A 21,714-nucleotide genomic window follows, 5' to 3' on the forward strand; every position below is an offset into this window, starting at 1 on the left:
GAAAATAACACTTTCATGTGAAACATGAAACTTTTTTTATGTTTTGTTCACAACAAATTTTAAACAAAAACTCAGAAAAATGAACTGCGGTGATTTTACTTTTTTATATCTCGTCACATTACAGTATAAGCACAATGTATTTTTCTGTCATAGATGAACATGGCATGGCACTTGATTTCATATCTGAACGAAGACTATGTCGTTTTTAGCAATTTGCACGTTTCAGAAACAGATGCAAGTTTTCTCTACCAGCTTTGTTCATCTAAAGAGGGACATTTTCGCTCATTTGACAGTGCAGTACCTATGAATGTCAATTTTCAAGTCTGTCACAGATTCCTAATTAGGTCTGGATGTCAACTGGGCCAATCGAACGCATTGTAGCTCTGGCAACTTCATTAATCATCTCCTTCAGTTCATCTCCATCTTAGTCTTTTTCGGCTTCTGGCAGATTTTATCTGCTCTCAATTTACCCAACAGACTTTAGTATAGTGATAGGGTTATAATGATGTGCAGACTTAGGTTTCCTTAACATGTAGTAATTTGCATGTTGTTTATTTGTGATCTCTTCCACCCAGAGCACCTCCTTCCCCGTGTCCCTGACATTAAAACAGGATTTCTTAAGACTTTATTTTGATAATTTTTTTGTGTGTTGTTTGGCCCTCATGCAGTTCATCAATGTTCTCTAACAAACCACTGAGGCCTTCACAGGACAGCTGAATTTATACTTAGGGCAAACTGAAATGTATCCTATTTACTAATTCAGTAACTTCTGACAAATGGTTTTCCTTGATTTTATTCAGGGTTAAAAAAAATATATATATATATTTTAAAAAATATATATATATTTTTTTTTTTTACCAGTATATGCACTACTTATGTTGGTGTGTCACTTAAAATCCCAATACACTGACATGACAAACTGTGAAAAGGTTTTTTGAAAGGCACTGAATATTGCTACATTTGTATGATTTTAGATTGTTGTAGTTTTTAATTTCTGAACATCTGGTTACAGTAAAATAAAGCTGAAAATCTTAATATTAATGCTATATTTGCTGAATACTATAATTTTTTTTACTCTGAAAGAGGATTTTGTAAAGTGTATCCATTATTTTTAATAAAAGCTGAAATATTCTCACATTTTTCTGTGGGAAACAATAGGAAAGGCTTCCAGTTTGACAAAGAATATTGTTTTGGATTGAACTGACAAACGGAGCCATTTTGATATCCAAGAATATTTTAAAACAAGCTCTAGCTTTAGCGTTCGTTTACACCAGTGTCAACAACCTGCTTGAGACACATCCCTTTTAAAACTGAGCCAACAGCAGCAACTGAGGTTCATTTAACCTTTATTATCATTTTACAATGGAAAAGCAACTGGCAATTATCTCCAACTCTACTTCCTTTCACATAGTGTAGCTCTTTATTTCTAGGTGATTAATGCTTAAATTTTATTTAGAAAAACAAAACTTTTGAAGCAATCTGTACACTCTGGGGGGGGAAAAAAATTACATCCCTCCTTTCAATCCATCAATGAAATGAACACAAACAGCAGGAACCAAGTTTTAGTGCAGTATTGAAAACCTGTTCAGATTCAGACACAAAATAAGAAAAAAACTTGCATGTACATGAGCGAAAACACGTGCTCAAGTGTTCGTACTTCTCGTCCAAGACACAAGAGGACACGTTTAACAGGTGTGCATCGCAGGAAATACAAGGAAGGCAGGTGATTGGAGAATAAAGTCCACCAGTTCACTTTTTGTTTTGTAGGAAACAAAGGCAGACGTTGAGAGCAACCAGTCTCCAAACTTTTCTGTCGCAGGAAATTCAAGTTTTCCCTCTCCCCAAGACATCCCCCTTTATGGAAGATTTTAGTGACAAAGACAGTGTGCAGTGTATTCACCTAAAAGTAAAATAAAAAATAAAATAAAAAAATGGAAGGGCAACACTGAGGAGGTCTCATTTGGGTATTTGGGAAAGCACAAAAATCCAGTAGAAAGGAGAAATTTTCAACTCAACCCAAATGCAATCAGCTAGAAAAGGTCCCGTTTCTTATATTTACCTTCAAATATTAACACGTTTCACAATCAAGTTATTAAATAAATATATCTCCATAGATTTTCTTCAAAAACAAAAGCAAAAAAAAAAATGAAAGCAGCACCCTCTCCAATTAATGCATACAAACCATAATCCTGTAAAAGAACACGGCTGGAGGCAAACGGAGACGTACTGGAAGGATTTGAACCAGTTAGGAGCAACAAGCTACAGAAACCAAGAGCAGACTTTGGTCAAGATACTTCCTGCGAGTTGTGGGAACATGATTAGTCTGATTCTGCTGCCATCACAGATTTTATTTAAACGGGGGTGATTGGAAGGGGCAGTTTGAGTAGCATAAAATTTTCCAACAACAGGAAAAGATCAGATAAATAATGCAAAAATCCAGCATTGGGTGGGACAAGTAAGAAAATACAAGCCTAATCCAACCAAATAAAGCAAAAATAAACAGGAAAAAATTCTAGTAGAAAACTAAGCCTTTATTTTGGCAGCTATTTTTCTCTTATAGGACAGTGAAAATATTTTTCAAACCACCAATTTCTGATTAAATAGGACATTTAAAATTGGGTAATATGGCCCCTTTAAGAGCAAAAAAACATACATTAAACCTGACCAATGAGCCACCATTTTTAATGTCCTTCAGCACATATTGGCAGTACACACACACACACACACGCATACATACACCCGCTTGCATTCACCCGCACATATGCACTCAATACTGGTAGTGTGATCCAATCGGTGAAATCAGCATGGTGGGGAGAAGGATGAGACGAGGTGCTTTGGGTGTGATCATGAACGCAGCAGCCATTTATTTGCATGAGGGCGGTCGGAGACGGAGCGATACAGTGAGAAGGTCCATGTCCTGTTGTACCAGCTGAGAGACGGGTCCTGTAGCCCCGTCGTCCCACCTTTCCTCCGCAGTTAGCGCAGGCGTGGAAAGTGGATGACAAGAACGGTCTGTTTGACTGTGGTCCAAAGGAGCTTGTCAAGTTCGTCAGTGAGACAACTCTTCCGCCCGCCTCCCCTCACTTAGGAAATTATAGCAGCAGGTTGAGCTCAATGTTCTCCCTCCATGAGAACTATAGAGACAAAAAAAAAAAAAAAAAGAAAAAAAAATTCCCTGCAATCGACATGAAAAGCAAGCTATGGAGAGTTGTGAGTTCTGGGAAGTGACAGATGTCTTTGCTGTGTTCTTCTTCCCCCTCCTCCATGTCGTTAGCGCCTGAACTGTCAGTCAATCAAACATTGTCTTTTGTCATCAATTCTCTTGTCAGCGAGTTCATGTTTGTCCCCTCCCCGGATCCTCCCGCAAATCTAACCCTGTCCCCCCCCCCGTTGACCCTCCTCCTCCTTCTCTCAGTCGAGGGTGAGGGTTGATCACCGTTCGGGCTCCGACTCCAGCGCCAGCACCCGCTTGCGCTCGCGGCACTGCTTCTTGTGGGCGGGCCAGTCCCGCTGCTGACACTGGGAGCCGCAGTAGCGGGCCACCTGGCAGCGGCCGCAGATGTTAAACTCCCGCAGCTGTGAAGAGAAGGGGGTGAGACGGTCAATATTCCACCTGCAGGTTTTAGTCTGTCCTACGATGTCGAACTTACAGAATTTACAGTCCCTGTAAAGTAAAAGTCAAATCAAAACGAATCTGAGGGTGTGACATGAATTTAAATTCAGGCAATAATACTTTGTACCAATTGTTCAAATCTAAAAGGCTTTGCAAAATGAATCAATCTTCCTGTCAGGTTTCTGTGTGTTCGTGAAGCTGTTTGTTCACTAATGTGCTCCAACAGACTTATGAGGCCTTCACAGGACTTAAACTGAGATTAAATCCCACACAGGTGAACCATCTTCTGAGGGCTGGGCAATATGGCTTAAAAATAAAATCAACCTTTCTTTTTAAGATGATCCAATTTTCATCCATTTTTTTCTAAAAGAGAAATTAAAAATGAGCAAAGATATTTTCAAAAAGCAGTTTCTATTTCAATTATCCCTACTGTGATAAAAGGCTTTTCAAAATTAATCGGATTAGGGCCCAGCTGCAAAAGTGTATGTTTAATTATGACAATATAGCCATAATAGAAGCAAATAGATATGCCAAAAAAATAACTTCTTCAAATTATGAGAAAGAAATTATCAGGATCTGTTGTGATGGCCTCAGTCCATGAGGTTTTTCTTTGATATAGATTCACTTCTTTTCACCTTAGTTCCAAAATTTGCCTTCTGATAATTTGATTACAAGATTAATTATTTCTATTAGGTATTAATTATCTGTAAAACTTATACCAAAGTATAACATTACAAGATTCTCTACATTCCTCATTTTAATATTTGTTAGCTTTGTGTTAAGAGGTTTTTTTAAAATTACTATGTTTTTCTATGAATATTGCAACTTTATTCTTGTAATTAAAAAAAATATTAAAGTTGAAAATTTACATAACCGAAAAGTTGATGTACATTAAAAGACCAAAGAAATAAAAATAAAACATGCTTGTCAAGCAAGATGATAATACTCTGAAATATGGAAACCCTAGGAGTGAATTGCTGAAAAATATCCCAATATTTCAAAAAATTTAACCAAAACTTTGATGTCGATGTCATTGATTAATCGCCCAGCCCTAATGTGGTGGAAATCTGGTGTATTACAAAAATTTTAAAGTTCCAGGAGTATGAATACTTCATGCCTCCAAGCAAATTAAGTCAGACTAATTCCAAAAATGTAACACTGATTACTTACCCTCCTCTCAATGAGTGAACAAGGAGGGTAATGACACTCATAGTATGTACAGGAGCATTCCTCTTCCTCCACCAGCTCCCCGTTAGCATTGTAGTAGCGCGTGCGGCTCAGCTCCAGATACTGCTCCTCCACTGGATCAGCTGGGACCTGCTGGATGGCCAGCCAGTACAGAGATTGCTCTCTGGACAAAAAACAAAATGTCACATTAAATGGTTCAATACATATATTGTTATTAAATGCTGATACTTATCATCTTATTGGTTGTGTAATGACTCTGCCACAGATGTAAATAGGTGGTGTTACCTCTGCTTGCTGGAGATCTCCTCTGGCTTGGGGCTCCAGCCCACCGGTACCAGTCGTAGGTTGTCTAGCCGGTTATCCACCGTCACAGAGTTGATGTGGATAACTTGAAAACTGGGGGCAATGCCTCCTCTGTGCTTCTCCCTGGATAAAGACCAACCAAGTCAGAAGCGTTTCCACCAGTGCACAGGAGGAAAGTAAGCAATATTGTAGGAATACGTCAAGAACTCAAATCTTTAAAGGATGGTGTTACTCTCGTTTATCCGGAAGAGAATGAATGCAAGGGGTCTTAACTCAAAGTTTCATGATCATCTCCATCATAAATAATGTTTAACTTAATAAAGGATGAATCCCCCCTCCCCCCCCCCCCCCCAAATAGTGGGGGGTGTGGGTGGTGTATAGCATCAGTAATCCAAGCACTAAAAGCTACAAGATTTCCACACATCAGTGACTTTAAAGCCAGGTACAGATGTGTTTCAACTGAGAGAACTATCAAAGTAAGAACTTGTTTTTAACTCTTCCCTAGCAAAGTATTTGGAAAGCTATAACTCCTGGCCTTTGAATACCAAGGAAATGTAGTATCCTAAACTAATTGCACATTACTTTAAGTATTTTTTGTCATTTGGTATTTTATGTCATTTGTTAAATAACCCAATAACTAATAGCAAACCAACTAAAAGCAGTTTTAGTGCATTGTTTGGCCTTTTGAAACCCTTTTATGAACCACATGTCCTGTTTTACTTAATTTTTACGCTGCCAAGACAACAGGAAGTGCAATATCTGCGATGTGAGAAATCATACAAAAGCATAAATGTAATCCTGCTCTTGGAAAACAGAGAAAAGAAAAAAGTCTGGAAAAATCTAATATTTCAATTCTCATTTTTCTGTGAACCCTAAATGTAACAAGAAATCAAACTGTTTGGTGGAAGCAAATCCATTTTAGGTGTTAGATATACAGGAAATAACTTAAAATTTTTATTTTTTTTTAAATCAAGAGCCAAGCTGAGATACTGTTATGGTAGGTGAGTGTTTAAAGACTCCTGACTGAATTTTTCTGACTGTTTCCATACGAGGGAAACAGTGATGTTAATAGCAACAAAAGGTAAAATATTTGTTTAAGCATCTTCTTAAATACAGGGCACCATAGACCACCTATGAGAAAATACAATCAAAACTTAACACTCTGAAACTTGGTGATTTAAAATACATGTAAAAGATGCAGATTGTGTACAATCATTTTGAAATGAAATATTTCTCTTTGTTGGCTTTTCTTGCTAGAAAGTGTTAGACGTTTCACCTCGGCGATTTTGCAAGAAATTACGTGCAAACAACGCACCAAGGACTCATCTCACAAATCATCGAAAGAGACTTTTGTGGAACAATACTTTCTGACTTTATCAGTTTGCGTATAATGTCTTACTATATTTTTGCTTGTTCTGATGGCTATTTCTGTAAACGTCAAAACAAAAACATATGTTTCAATCACAAGAATGATTTAGCTATTGAGAATATCCAAGGAGAAAATGTAATGTACAAAATAAATTACTCACCACAGCAGCTCGTGCAGCGGCCTTCCAGCCCAGCGGCCTTTGCCGATGTCAAAAGCGTAAGCAAAGATTTTTGCACCATTGCCGTCAGCATCTACCTCCATGCGAGCCTGAAATAAAAAAAAAAAAAAGGAAGTGAGGTAACCGGCCCTCGCTGGTGTTTTGGAGAAATGTGGTGCAGGCCAAAAGGAACCCATTCTGACACTTTACCTCAAAGGCATAGTTTTCAACTAGTGGTATGTCCTGCTCGTCAATGAGAGTGTATTTCGTCTGAAATGAGAAATGCAGAAAAAATTGAAGTCGCTGCAAGGCAAGAAGTGCTCATCGCTGCCTCACTGTGCAGCAAGACAGCTAATAAAAACAGATTTACTCCGCCACGATATTAATTAATAATACTTTTTATACTCCAGACACAGGAAGGATATCAATTTTCACCTAATGCATCACAAATCCAAAAGCTATTTTCTTAACAGAAGAAATGAATCATTACGCAATCATTTTCATTCCCTGAAAAATTCTCCATCCACCTCCAAATGTAGAGAATTTGGAGGTGGACATTTCTAAAGTAAAATGCATGCAGAGGCTGCGATATCAAACTGTTGAAACTAACTACAATAATGCGAAGTAGGTGATATTTGCCACATGAATGAAGAGAGTGTAAATTCTGGGTATAGAACCTAAAATTTTAACACAAACAGCTGGGATTGTTCAGATGAGTCACGACCAGGCCTTACATAAAGGAGACTCGTTTTAACCAGTTGAGACCCACCTGAGCCACCTGACAAACGCCAAGTTACAAACACATATTAGGTCAGCGCTGGAAATAATGCAATGTACAGGACGCGGGTGTCTGTCTTCGCACCAGACGCGTAGAATTATGCAACATGACACCCAGTTTCCACTCGCACATCGCAGAGGATGGGTCTTTCAGGTGTAGAAAAATCATGGCCAGATGACTGACTGGAGGCAGGGGATGCAAGGCTGGTCACAGCTTTGACCGCGACTCGCAACACTGGAATATCGGGAGTGTCTTGTGACACCGTCAGCCACAGCTTAACTTCACGTTTTTGTTAAAAATATAATTATTTTTTTGTAATGCAAGAGCAACAGAACTATTCTATATATTTAAAGTAGGACATTTGTGGTTTGGTGTAGCGTGGCGTTGATTTCCTCATTCGGACACTACAGTGTTATCCACACATCACGGCTAACGAGGTGATGCTAACGGCACCGCCGCAGAATTTTATCTATTACCGTGAAAATACTTGCACGAAAATGATAGAAAAAGCGACAGCGGTATCGACAGCTATGGACATAGACACAAACTGACTAGATGTGTTCAAACTTGGGACATTTCTCCCTGCTAAAAGCTATCCAACGAAAAAGCTATATGCTAGTGTTAGCTTGAATCCGCGATAGCGGCAGAGTTCAGAGCAGCAGTCTGACTCGGCCGGCTTTTCTAATCCGCTCAAACGCGCATAAAACGGCAGAGCTAGCCGTTAATCGCACACACAGCCGCACTGATATCGCTACTGCCTTTTGTTTCTGCCAACTAGCCAGCATTAATGAGGTTTTTAAATACGTCTTCCGAGATCCCCGCGGGCCCTCCCCCGGCCGCACATGGCAGTACTGGGATCCAGCTCACCTTCCCGGCTACACGGCCGAGCCGTACAATCCCAAGCTTGAAATCCGACATCAGGGGAACGGACGGTGATGACACAGTGGGCCGTGAGATTCAACCTGCGAGGTTTATTCGGGCGTGAAACCGGACGGGCCAGCCCCGCTGCGATACCACCTTTGGGCTAAGTAATGCTTTCCAGGCTTCCGTCTGGCCGCAGCCCAGCCTCGGTGACACACGGCCGCTGGAGAGCGAGAAACCGAACGAGATGTCTAGGGAGAGGGGCGGGGCTTAGCAGGAAACCAGACCTACTCATCAGGAAGACCAATCAAATTGACTTTTACTTACACACAGTGCAATCACGTCGGACAATAGAGACTGATGGCTAGTAAAGATCGCCCATTTAAATTTTGACGTCATGGACTCTCGTGATCACATCCGTTTATTTTCGCGCGAAATATCAGAAGGCTTGCTCCCTGAGATAATCATTTTGGCGCTGCTGATGTTAGTTTTCAGCAAGTAAAAGATGCAATGGCTGGAATTTACTATAACTTGCCTTTGTTTGGGGTAGGACAAATGAATAAAAATAGGATTCATAGAACCTGTAAATTACACAAGAAATAAATTGTGTAAGTTTAGTTTAGCTGAACTGTTTCCTGTACTTAATGTAGTTAATACATCTATCATACTGTTGTTGGTTTGACGGCTTTTTGTACTGCCTTTATCTGTCTTTTTCCACACTTTATTATTTGAACTCAATGGTGGTGGTTCAAAATACGTTAGAGGATTAGGACCACTGAAAAAGATAAAAGAATTCACTTCAATCTCAGAATTCTGACTTTAATCTCAAAATTCTGACTTTTTTCTCAGAATTAAAATTTTTTTTATCAGAATTCTGACTTTAATCTCAGAATTCTAGAATTAGTGGCCCTAATCCTCTTCCATAAGAAAGACTTATGTCACGTGCTCTTTATCTTTCTGCTGGTCTTTTCAGAGGCCAGAACTTACATGCAGACTCAGGAAAATTTGGTGTCAGACCTGGTACAAATTCACACATTTAAGGGTCTTGAAAAGGTCAACACAAAATTAGCTCCAAAGCACTCCTGTAATATATATATATATATATATATATCCATCCATTTTCTTTAAACCCTTATCCCTAGTGTGGTCAGGAGGTGGTGGTGTCTATCTTCAGCTAATGTTCCAGGCCAGAGGCGGGGGTCACCCTGGACAGGTCGCCAGTCTGTCAGGGCAAAACACAGACATGACAAACAACCATGCACACACACTGTGTGCTGTTATCAGTCTCTGATTTGAAGTATTTGTACATAAAGTATATTATATATTAAAATAGTCACTGAATAAAACAAATGAGCAGTAATTGACTGATCAGGAATTCTTTGAGAACGAGTCACTGAGCTGTTATCGATCACTCATAAAGAAGGAATCCCTTCATGTCGATTCATTCATAATTTTTAAAGTTTTCAACACCTCATTCTAGTGACGTAATACGCCCAGTCCCGTCATGTGCTCTTAGATCTGTCAGGTGACGAGAATGGGATCGTTTGAAATAGTGAAACCAGTCAGCGCCCTCTGCTGACTTCAAACTGTATTACTCTTCTTCTTCTTTCTGCATCGCCTCGTTCAGAAAAGGGTTTTCAGATGAACTGAAGACAAAAAATAATTTTAGATTTAAATATTTTCTTTTCACTTGAATAATATTTTTTAAAATAAACAAAAGTAAAAAGCTTTGATCTGTTAATTTTTGTATTGTTAAATAAAAGCATATTTTAGAACCTAAAATAACGTCGTAGGTTTTTGTCTCTAATTTTAAACATAATGTGTAAATAAGAATGACTTTAAATCAGTTAAGCAATCCAAATTATTAGCTGTCTTTATTTCTGAGGTAAATTTTAAAAATGTTTTTGTATCTAGCTGGTAGAGATTTGGAATTGGGCACAGAAATAATCACGTGTGTAAAAAGAGAAACATGAAAGTTATCTAACAAAGTTTACAGAGTTTATTGTTTATGTTTACTGTGGACGCTTTACATTTAGTCATGTATTCTTTCTTCCACTACTGGACAAAAGCCCTTAACCATACCCTGAGGGGAAACACTTCTGTGTCTTCGCTGGTTTTAACACGTACACAAGAGTTTATTCATGTTGGTCAAACAATGGTTCTCCTCAACTCTTTTTCACCTGCTTTGAGGTTGGATGTATTCAATCTAGTATGTGACTTTTATCAAATACCCCCCCGAGTACCTTGAGTGCAGGATTTCTTGAGCTTCTGCTTCCTTTGATATTCAGAGCACCTTCTTCTATTTGTTTCCTATGTCCTCACATGGCTTGTAAGGAACTAAAAATTTGACCTTTTTTGTTGCCTTATTCCAATCTGGCATTGATAAACAACATTGATAATTTTTATATGTTAAATCTTTATGTCATGAAGTGCGCTGAGACCCAGGTAGGATGAATGTTGATAAATTTAATGGTCTCAACTAGTGGCAACAGGTGGACTGGACGAACACCACAAGGACCCCACAGAGACACAGGTGACACTAAATACACAGGAGGTAATCAGGAAACAGGACACACCTGGGAATAATCAAGGGGAGACAGGACAACATGGAGACTCGGAGACAAAGACACTCAAAATTAAACACACAGAAGACTCAACCCATGACACTTTAACTTGTTTTAGAGATCAAACTTTTATTTTTCTACTAACAGCTGACAGAACCGTCGTTTGGGGTGTTTAAGCCACCTTTCATTTTTAAGATTCGTTGTAGCTTTCCATGGACCAGAGTGTTGCTCAACTATTTCCAAACCCGCTGTCTCCGAGGAGTGGCTGTATCACTGATCCCGGCGCATTACATGATGAAACCAAGTATCTATCACACCCATCCTCCCTGAAAAAATACAATAAAATAATAAGATGTTCTCTTATTGTATCTAATGCCAAGGAGAAACAAACAGAACATTTTTATCAAGCACGGATAACAGAAATCTGAAGTCACTGTCCTTGAGCAAAACAATGAACACAACAGCAAAGGGAATTTTATGGTCAATCCAAAGCTATTTTTGCTTCCCTTTTTATCTTCTTCCATGTAACGTTTTTGAGATTGAGATATGATTTCAAATAGTCCCAAATTTCAAGACAAAGTAAACAGAGTTGAAAATAAATTTACTTTCCATGTTTATGCATTTCTTACCGCATGCCAGCATCCCTAGTTTTTATAGAAAAAAGGATTTCTGTGAGTTTGTCATAGAGTGGCTTGCAAAGTTATTCACACCGTTTTAACTTTTTCACAATTTGCCAAGATACAATCACAAACTTTAATGTATTTTACAGAATCTAATGTGATAGATTCTTAACATAAATGGTGCATAACTGTGTAGTGAAAATAAAATAAAAGATTATTTTCAAATTGTTTTGAAACATAAAACCTTGGGAAGTTCAGTAAGCATTTGAACTCAGCCTCCTTTACTCTGATTACCCTAAATAAAATCCAATGTGACCAACTTCACTCTGGACCACCATCCTCTGTGAAATATGCTGATGGCAGCATTATACCGTGTGGATACTTTTCTTTAGTGGGGATGTTGACAAGAGTTGTTAGAAAGATTGATGGAACCATTGAAGTTCAGTCTCCTGTATAAATATGTATAAACATTGCTGACTTTTTTCGACTTTTCCTTTACACAGCTTGTGTTGTTTTACCACTGAAAATCCCATTAAAAGCACTCTTGAGTTAGTGATTAACGTTAGTAAATGTAAAATAGTAAGCAAAAAAGTTCAAGATGCTATTATCACAAGGATTTTGAACCGGTTACACAAGAATGGCTAAACATAATTTCCACTTAAGTGGATGTAAAAAGTCATTGCCTGTGGATATTCTTGGTAAAGTCCACTGCTTAACAGAGTTATCAAACCATGAAGATGTACTAAAGAGTTTGTTCTTTGACTGTTTGTAAAACATTAATATGCGTTTCACTCTAAAGGCGGTTACAGCTGACGCCCAAGAAAAAAAACAGAAAAACAGGTGGGACAGAAAGATTTGCTTTCAGCTCTGACCTCTCATGTCCGTGTCACTTCCGTGTTCCGCTCACCTGTTACACCTGTGTCACAGCGCTGGTCCGCATAGGTACGAGTCTCACAGCTCCGCCGGTGCGCACCTGTTCTCCTATTGTGCCATGACTGAGGGATTTACCGAATGTGACTTAACATGCTCGTCTCCTACTACATCTGTGGAGACCTTAAATGCCGTGGCATGCCTGAAAATTGATCCCGAGCAGCCCATTTTCTCTGTGCTGACCGGCGGTATGAAGGAGCAGCAGCCGAAGCAGGAGGAGGCGGACATTGCCGTGTCCCATCAGAGCACCTGCGGCGGCAGCGGCGGGGGAGCTACCTCACCGACGTCCGCCGCCTCTGACACCGAGTCCGGCATCTTCTCCGTGGAAAGCGAGGTCTGCGCGGAGCACGACTCCGAGCTGGACTGGTTCTGCGCCACGGAGCAGAAACTCATCTGTTCCCGCTGCGCCAACGCGGGCCCCTGTCGGGAACACAGCGTGGCCCCGCTGGCCCGCAGAGTCGGCGTGGTCAGGGTAAGACTTCACAATCAAATTTAAACTAATCTCCAACAGCTGCTTTTATTTAATTTTTTCCGGTGAAACTATATGTTACTTTCATTTTAGTCAAGAAACCCATTATTTTACAGCAATTCGTATAAGTAATTTGCATTCCAAAGTTTAAAACTATGTAACTTTTATTACAACATTCTGACAGTACCACTGATAAAATATGGAAAATACATTAAATGTATTTTCCAAGTCAATATTTACCTGAATTCTCTCCTGGGTGTGCCACAGGTTCTCTTTTGCTGATGTGCCTGGTATTTTAGAGGACAGGATTTTCTTGTTGTCCTACCAGCTGGCCTGGTTCTGCATTGTGACATTCTCCTCCAACGGCCCTAACACTGAGCAATCATATGTGTGTTTGTGCATGTGTTTGGTCTTCTCCAGAACCAGCTGGTGGATGTGTGTGAAAAAATCCAGCTGCAGGCCCTGGGGATAGAGAAGTTCATCCAGCAAACACTGGTGGCCAAAGAGCAAAAGCTGCAGGTGAGAAATGCTGCTGGTCGCACAGGGAAACTGGGAGCTGATGCTAGGAGTGGAGCCTGTTTTACTAGAAAGCAGGTGTTTCCTAAAAGTGCTTTTCCCTTTAGTCACTTGAGCTGTACAGACACATACTGGGATCCAAGGGCCTCTCAAAAGGCTGGAAATCATTTTAATTTCCTAATTTACAATAATTCTATAGTTTTTTACTAAGTAAAAAACGTATAGTTCAGTGTTTTAAAGGGCCGGGGGGTTGTGTAAAATCTACTTTTCTGAGCGTTATATCATGTCATAATGTTTTCCCCTCATCAAAAACATACCTGGAGTGTTGCTTTGATTATTTCATGCTTGCTTGAGGACTCCTTGAATCTCCCAAAGCAGCTATTCAGGATTTTTACACAAAGCTCCTCCTTGGAGTTATAGTCCCAAGTCGAGCTTCCACCACACAGTATCCCTCCCCCACGTCTTTCCCGCAGAGCTCCTCTAGACTAGTGGCAGCAGCAAACACCTAATTAAATTGTGAGTTTAATCAGCTCTTCATACGAACTACTTCTCACTTCAACGCACCTAAGAACTGTTGCGATGATGTGCTAATGGCAGAGTGTCGGAAAGAGTAGGAGCTTCTTAAAGAGACAGAGGCCAGTTTCAAGACGATAAATTGTGAAGTAATTTTTTTTGTCAAGTTATGTTTGATATACATTTCTATAACAACTAAAGGTAACATTTTTACTTGACTGTGCGTGTCGGGAAAATACACAATATCACCCCTTTAAGGAATTTCTTAATTGAGATGATATATGATGGATTGAAGCCTCCATCCGAAAATGGACAAATTGCATCACACAGACAATAAAAATAATCAACCTAATCTATATCTGTCTGTTGGTCTCATCAGTACCAGTACTGATTAATCATCTATTGTAATATTTCTAATTCCTCTCCTCCTATAGAAGTATAAATTTAAAATATACACCAGTTTTGCAGGTGTATAAGACATATGTGTCTTTAGCATTCACTCCAAATATCTTATTTGAAAGCTAACATAGTTGCATCTGTAACATTAGGGATGCATAACCGCGATATTAATGTGTGCAATGTATGTTGTTGTTGTTTACTGCAACATAATAATGGAAAACAGGCAGTAAGTGGGTCAAGTCATTAAGAAAACATAACTTACCTAATTTTGTCCAAAAAAGGCCTTTTTGTTGAAATGAACATAACAATTGAAAAAATGATACAAGACTCGTCACTAACTCTAAGCAGGAAGACATTAACACTTTTAAATTATTTGCTGATTTATCCCAAGTTATATTGTTACTGTAGCTATCACTAATATACTATCATATATCACTTGTTTTTGTCATATTGTGGAACCCTGCTTTATATCTTTTCCAGCAGTAAGTGTTCGTAGCTGTTTATATTCACACAATCCTAAAAATGTTGCATTAATTGATACAGTAACCTGATAACTCCTGAACTTTTTAACATTTTGTCATGTTACAACACAACTATATAACCCTTCTTTAAACCTCTCCTCAACTTTCTCTCTCTCTATGGCCTTACCATAGTTAAAGGTGCAAAATACAAATACATTCCTATCTTTTCTGGATTTTAGCTGATGTTTCTTTCAACTTTGTGTTGGTCCCTAACATAAAATCCAAACTCAATTGATGGAAGTTTATGGTTGAAATGTGACAGAATGTTGAAAAAGCCGAAGAAATTTAAATACTCATGCAGTATAGTAGTAGTTATTTTGGTGACCTGGTCATGACCTTCCAAAAAAACCAATGTGACCCCCTTGTACTTATTAAACTGCAAGCAGACTTGTGCATGTCCCTCATCATGCACAAGCATGACGAGGGAGCCCCTCGTCATGCTTGTGCAGTTTTATAGGTGGCCAGTTTGCAAACAAAAAATAAAACAAATTCTTTTATAGCGTTAGTGAAGACTCAGACCTGTCAGTTCAGATGTATTAGTTTGTTTGTTTCCACCATCACCTCCTTCTTCTGCATATGAGCAAATTCCAGATCAACAGTGTTTGGTCAAAGGTTTTCTTTCTAAGAATATCACAATGTGGAGATTTTGGTCAAAGGTTTTCTTTCTAAGAATATCACAATGTGGAGATTTCAGAAAATTCCCATGTTTACGCTGTGAATGATTAAAGGTGTTATATTTCTCTTCAAGGACAAATCTATGACCGTCTGACATTTTGTGTTTGTACCCGTCAGGGTCAAAAGAGACATTATAATTTTTGTAGTGAAAGAAGCAGAAGTTATTGATATTACCACTAATTACAGAGAAACATGAGAGGGAGTGCAGCAAGTTCCCTTTTGAATATTCTCTTCATAAAAGTTGGAAAATTTGTATAATACATGTCAACAATAAAAAGCCCAAATATCTATAAACCAAGATAAAAAACGTCCAATTGAACAAAACCTGACGTATTAATTAGTGATGCATTGCTTAATCAGTAGGCGTTAAGTGATGCATTCTTTATGCTAACTAATTGGGTCAGAACAGATGTTTCCCTCTGATTTTTTATATAAAACGTATTATTTGATTTTCTTTGATCTGGAAATTGTATAAATCTTAATTAATTAGTAATTTCTTTAGCACGGCAGCCTCACTGGCAAGTGTCTGTGTTGGAGAACGAGACAATATCTCTCAGTCAGCATTAATGTAATAGACATATCATTATATTATTACAAAATAATCCTCACGGATTTCTTTGTACACCAAGATTACTTTTGATCCTTCACATTATTACAAGGGTGTGCATACAGTACTTAGGCAACCAGATGATTGCAACGTTTTTGTGTATTTAAACTTTCTTGCTTCAATAGATTTGTTTATTTTTCAATTGAATCACACAGGGCTTTCATCACATCAAAGTTGCAATTTTTCAAAAATAAGTAATGATTGTGTCACTATTTAATATCACAAAAACAACAACCTGCGCAGTCTTGCATCCACTGTAAATCTATCTGTGTTTTCATCAAAGAGCCTTCAGCACATTTTATTTTCATTGTTATTTATTTTTGTTAAATTCGGTTACTAAAATAACATATAAAATAAATGAGTTTGAATGAATTGCTTTCCTTAGAAAGAGAATAAAGCACTGTGGTTATGTATTGCATTTCATCTGTCCTTGAATTAATCTCCTAATAAGAGTGTTTACTGTGTCTAGAAACATAAAACCTTAGATTTGCAACCAAGTTTATTTAATCGTGTTCTCACTGTGTTGCAAGTTAGAGAGATGTTGTCATCTTGTGGGTTCAAGCTGACTTGCTAAAATAAATGCATTACATATAATACATATCAAATACATTGCAAAAAGTCCTTGCTGTGTGAAAACTTTAACAATGCACTTTGAAAAATTTACCCAAACCAGAAGGAATTTTAATGCAATCAGAAGGAAAAATAACTGATACTGAAATCTACCTCCCACACCTTCTGCTGTGTCTTCACCCAGGCGTCGGCTAGCAGGGCGAGGGAGCAGGTGCTCGCGCAGGTCGCCGCCGCCCGCGAGGCCCTGGAGGAGGAGGAGCAGCGCCTCCTGGAGCAGGTGCAGAGGGAGGAGGAGCGGGTGGAGCAGTGCCTCCTCACTCAGAGAGCTCACTGGAACCACGCTCTGACGAGTCTGTCTCAAACACGCTCCCGCTTGGTGCACACGCTGACGCACGCTGGCGACGCACAGCTGGTGGTGAGAGGCTAGGGGTGTTTACACATGATAGGGTTATGACGGTGGTGGGAAAGTCTTGGGTTCATAAATAACTGCAGGCCGATAAGAGCCATAAACTACTGAGAATAATCACTTTCCTCCTGGCTCATTTCTTTCAGACCAGTGTCCAAGAAATTGCTGAAAGGTACTACTGTATTCATATGACTAATATTTGTTTTTACTGACAAGATACGGGAGGTTTTGCTTCACTTCTGATGCTTCTGTGTGTTTGTGTTAGGGTGGAGGAAGCTGAAGGAGTCGGGAAGCCCTGTGACACCGACCAGCTCAACTTGAACCCAGCCTGTATTGACAGCAAGCTGCTGAGGGGCCTCTGGGCGACTGCTCTGCTGCTGGGGCCCAACGGTTTGTACATTTAACTACATCCTGGAGATTCAGCGGGGGCATACGAAATGACTATGTGCTCACTATATGCTCTTGAATGTACATTTACTGTACGTAGGGGTTCACGCACACACACACACATACATACATACTCATAATCTGAACATAATTCATATCTTGTGAACTAGTTTGGCTTTATGTTTAGAAACAGCCCAGATTCTGACCCATCTGTTCCTTTCCACACAGCTTATGGATCACCTCTGTTAAAGTTTGATGAGCGCACAGTCAGCCCACTCCTCTCCCTCTCTGAAGACCTACGCACTTTGACTTTCCTCCAAAAGAAGCCCCGCCAGTCTCTCCCGTACGACCCAGCTCGCTTTGACTCCTGGCCCAATGCTTTGGGATCTCTGTCCATGTCGTCTGGCACCCACAGCTGGATAGTGGACGTCGGCAAAAGTGGCGCCTTTAAGATCGGGGTCTGCTACTCCTCTCTGGAGCGCAAAGGTTCTGAGAACGAGGCGCGGCTAGGCTACAACAGTAAGTCGTGGGTGCTGTCCCGCTATGATGGCGACTATTCCTACTGCCACGCAGGGAAGAAGGTTCCCCTGCAGGTGGTGACGAGGCCCCAGCGGATCGGCCTGCTGCTGGACTGGCTGAGCCAGACGCTGCTGTTTTACGAGCCAGACTCTGGTTCTGTGCTGCACTCTGTCACTCAGCCCTTCAATGCGCCGCTGCTTCCGGCGTTTGCTGTGACTGACCGCAGCATCACCATACTGCACTGAAAGACCACATGAGTGCACAAATGTTTAAAAGCAGAAGGGAGAGACATTTCTGTATCATAGAAATATGATGTGCAGGTGAACAGGAGCTCTGTGCAATAATGAAAACTTCCAACTGCATCAGTTTTTTATTTATTCAAATTTTTTTTCTAATTACTTTTGTATTATTTTTAATCATTTTTTATGCTTATTATTTTTATATGTTGATTATATTACATTGTTGTACTGTTGTAATTATCCATTAGGAAATAATTTTGACTGAAAATTATTGTTTTTTTAATAGAAATATTGTCTTTGTAATAAGAAAACAGAATAGATTTTTATTTTGTATTATGTAACGCTTTTAAACGTTATAGATAACAACAATAAGACTGGTTGATCCAGACTTTTAAAATCACAGAGCTTGAACACTTGACTACTAATTTAATCCTGTTTACCTTATGATTAGTAAAGTGATTATTGCTGTTTCATTTTTGTGTGTTTTTGTTTCTTCTTTTTTTTCGCACTGAAGTATTTCATAAAGGAGATGTTTTTTCTGTCGTCAGATGCAGCTTACTGGATCACACTAGCAGTGTGTCCTGCATAATGGCAACTTTTTCCTGCTCTCATTAGACTAAAGGTTTATATGTCCCACGCAGGTCATAAACACTTGACCTGCATGAATGCAAGAAAAGCCACATTTCTTTGCACATTTTCTGATGTTACCATTAGAAATACATAAAATATAGTTCAGTTCACTTTATTTTGGTAAATTATCATTATTAAATAATTTATTTTATTGTAATGATAACCCAACACAAAGTAATGCATACTGTAATTGAGAAATGAAAGACTAATAATGCGTGGTTTTCATTTTTTAGGAAATAAAAAACGTGTGGCTTTGCATTTGTATTAGCCCCCTCTACACTGATACCCCTAAAATGTTTAAACCAACCAACTGAATGAAAAGAAAAACAGCAGTTGTTAAAAGAAAGCCATAAAAAGTATTTTTCGCCCTGAAAGCTATGCAAGCAACAAAGCAAACGTGTGGGAAAAGGTATTCTGGTCAAAAGAGAGCAAAACTGCAAAATAACCTAAACACATCATCCCCATGATGAAACATGTTAGTGAAAGAATCATGCTGTGGGAAAGCTTTTTTTTTAAAGGATACAACAAAACATCTCAGAGTTGTTGGGAAGATGGATGAAGCTAACACCGACCAACCTGGGGGAAGAAATACATTCAGAGGCTGCAAAAGACTCAAGACTAGTAGGGGAGGTTCACTTTCCAGCAGGATAATGACTCTAAGCATGCAGCCAAATGGTTTGGTGAAACAATGTTCATGTGTTCCAGTGGTCCGATCAAAGCTCAGATGTACATCCAATGGAGAATCAGTGGCATGGCTTGAAAATCGAGGTTTACAGATTATCTCCATTCCATCCTTGTGAAGTGAAAACCAGAGCTATTCGTATCAGTATGATTTCATTCCTTTCATTCAGTCAACTTTTCTGTGATTCAGCACAGTTAGTGTGCATAGATAATATGCATTGTAATTTAAATTGAAAAGTTAGTATGTAACTATCAACATGTCATTTTTTTTTTTTTTTAAAACATGATTTGGTCAACTGTATTAAGGAGAGGTGCTGTAAAAGTTTTAAAAAATCTAAAGTATAGGTAAAACACCTGTTGTAAACTCTAAAACTGAATATTTTTGCAGTCAAATTAAGTATATTAGTGATCACAAACTATGACTTAAGATAACTGATACAAGATTTTTAACATCTAGGAATTATAGATGAGTCAAGGCAAGTTTTTTTGTATAGCACATTTCAGCAAAAAGGCAGTTCAAAGTGCTTTACTCCACTAAAACATGATACAGATATTGAAATAAGCAATAAAACATTGTCTTGATTCAACAAAAGAAACAAAAAACAGCAGAGAAACATTTACTACTTTACAGAATTTTTTTTCAGCTTCAGTAATATGTTATAAATCGTTAAACATACAGATGGAAAACATTAACTCATTAAATGTCTATTTTTGTAGTTTTCCAGTGCTAGAAAACTATAAAAACAGATAGAAGCACTTAAAAATGACTGGAAAAGTTAGAACAATTGGATATGGATAATTTATAGGAAACCTATTATTTAGTATAAACTGAATGTATAAGAACAAGGCCAGAATAAAAATATCTTCAGAGTTGCAATGATTGTTATATGTAGCTTTTAAAAATAACACAAAAAGCCAAGCTATCTAGTAATAAGTGAGGCAAGAATAGTTTTGAAAATGCATGTTTGCTATTTATTTGACTGATTTATCTCCCTTATACACGTTTATAATAAAAAAAACAACACCAGGGGGCAGCAAAGTCTAATCAGGCCTCCATGAGCGTCCATAACAGTTTTGCTTCTCATTCAAAGGTTCCTCGTTGAGCTTCCAGGACCACAGACAGCTACAAAAACACTGAATAAAAACCAACGAGCCTTTTCTATAACACATGATGTTATAGAAAAACAGAACAAAATTTATGGTAGCAAGATATGATTCCTATTTTATTTCAGCCATGACGTCTAAAGCCCTGATATATACGAGAGGAACAAACTAATAAATGTGAAGTGTCCTTTATCAATGAGAAGAGACCAGGGACATGTAAAAAGGACACAGTCACACAATACATAGAGAAAAAGAAGGGTACATGTCCAAACCATGATTTTATTGTCTTAACACTTCGACTTTATATCCATATTGTCTGATGAAACAATCTGTAAAATATTTTAACATAAAACTTGTCTAAAATGACATGTTCATGAGAGTGTGTAAAACCTTACTGTTTGTTTATTTTATTGAACAGGGATCATGTACAGAAGCATTAATCTCAAAGGAAAATGTATTTTATACCAGATTTTAGCTCTCAGAGGTCATTTCTATCTTCACTTAGTGACACAAGAACACACAAAGAACACTGTAAAAAAAAAAAGAACAATACAGAACATATATACTGCAGGTACATTCATGAGATAATATGTTGCCTAATAAAAGTTCAAGTTGAAAAAAAGGAAATATCAAAACATTAAAAATAAATGTTCTGTAACATACAACCTTATATTCCTATAACCCAGTATCAATACAGAAAAAAAAAACCTTCACATACACTAACTTGGACCCCCTAAAGAACATTTTCATCACAAGATACAAGTTCATTTCATATATGTGTGTATATTTTATTTCCATTATTATTCTACATGCTCAGTCCTTCATATGATTCATTGAGGTCAGCCTGAGCTGTGCACAGGGGGTGTTAGGAGGAACCAAAAACAGACGTCAGACTGCTTCCAGGAGACACAATCTGTTTCCATAACAGTAAAACCTGAAGCCTCATGTCAGGCTGGGATAGAGCCATGCTGGTTCAAACAAGGAGTTTATATCCAAGTGTTCCTGGAGAAAACTGTTCTTTGTGACGACACCCTGTATCCTGGTATCCATGTTGACTCTGAAGGGGATTTTCAGTAGGAACTATATATAGAAGCA

At 38.5% G+C, this 21,714-nt stretch overlaps 2 protein-coding genes and 1 long non-coding RNA gene across 3 annotated transcripts; 1 reads left to right on the forward strand and 2 right to left on the reverse strand.

The window, feature by feature from the left end:
* Positions 1–1,329: 1,329 nt before the first annotated feature.
* On the reverse strand, positions 1,330–8,520 carry zmynd19 (zinc finger, MYND-type containing 19). The gene is made up of 6 exons (XM_032570659.1): positions 8,276–8,520; positions 6,841–6,900; positions 6,634–6,740; positions 5,087–5,227; positions 4,784–4,964; positions 1,330–3,576 (listed from the first exon to the last, which is right to left on the reverse strand). The coding sequence occupies exons 1-6, from the start codon at positions 8,324–8,326 to the stop codon at positions 3,433–3,435; spliced, it is 684 nt and encodes a 227-aa protein (XP_032426550.1). The 5' UTR covers positions 8,327–8,520; the 3' UTR covers positions 1,330–3,432.
* Positions 8,521–10,942: 2,422 nt separating this feature from the next.
* Positions 10,943–12,467, reverse strand: LOC116725100 (uncharacterized). Its single transcript, XR_004340317.1, has 2 exons — positions 12,361–12,467; positions 10,943–11,159 (listed from the first exon to the last, which is right to left on the reverse strand). It is a non-coding gene; the product is annotated as an uncharacterized LOC116725100 (long non-coding RNA).
* Positions 11,169–18,677, forward strand: bspry (B-box and SPRY domain containing). The gene is made up of 6 exons (XM_032570994.1): positions 11,169–12,855; positions 13,273–13,371; positions 16,838–17,068; positions 17,206–17,231; positions 17,325–17,449; positions 17,675–18,677. The coding sequence occupies exons 1-6, from the start codon at positions 12,331–12,333 to the stop codon at positions 18,208–18,210; spliced, it is 1,542 nt and encodes a 513-aa protein (XP_032426885.1). The 5' UTR covers positions 11,169–12,330; the 3' UTR covers positions 18,211–18,677.
* Positions 18,678–21,714: the final 3,037 nt, after the last annotated feature.

Source organism: Xiphophorus hellerii, chromosome 8 (genome assembly GCF_003331165.1).
Source record: "Xiphophorus hellerii strain 12219 chromosome 8, Xiphophorus_hellerii-4.1, whole genome shotgun sequence".
NCBI lineage: Eukaryota > Metazoa > Chordata > Actinopteri > Cyprinodontiformes > Poeciliidae > Xiphophorus > Xiphophorus hellerii.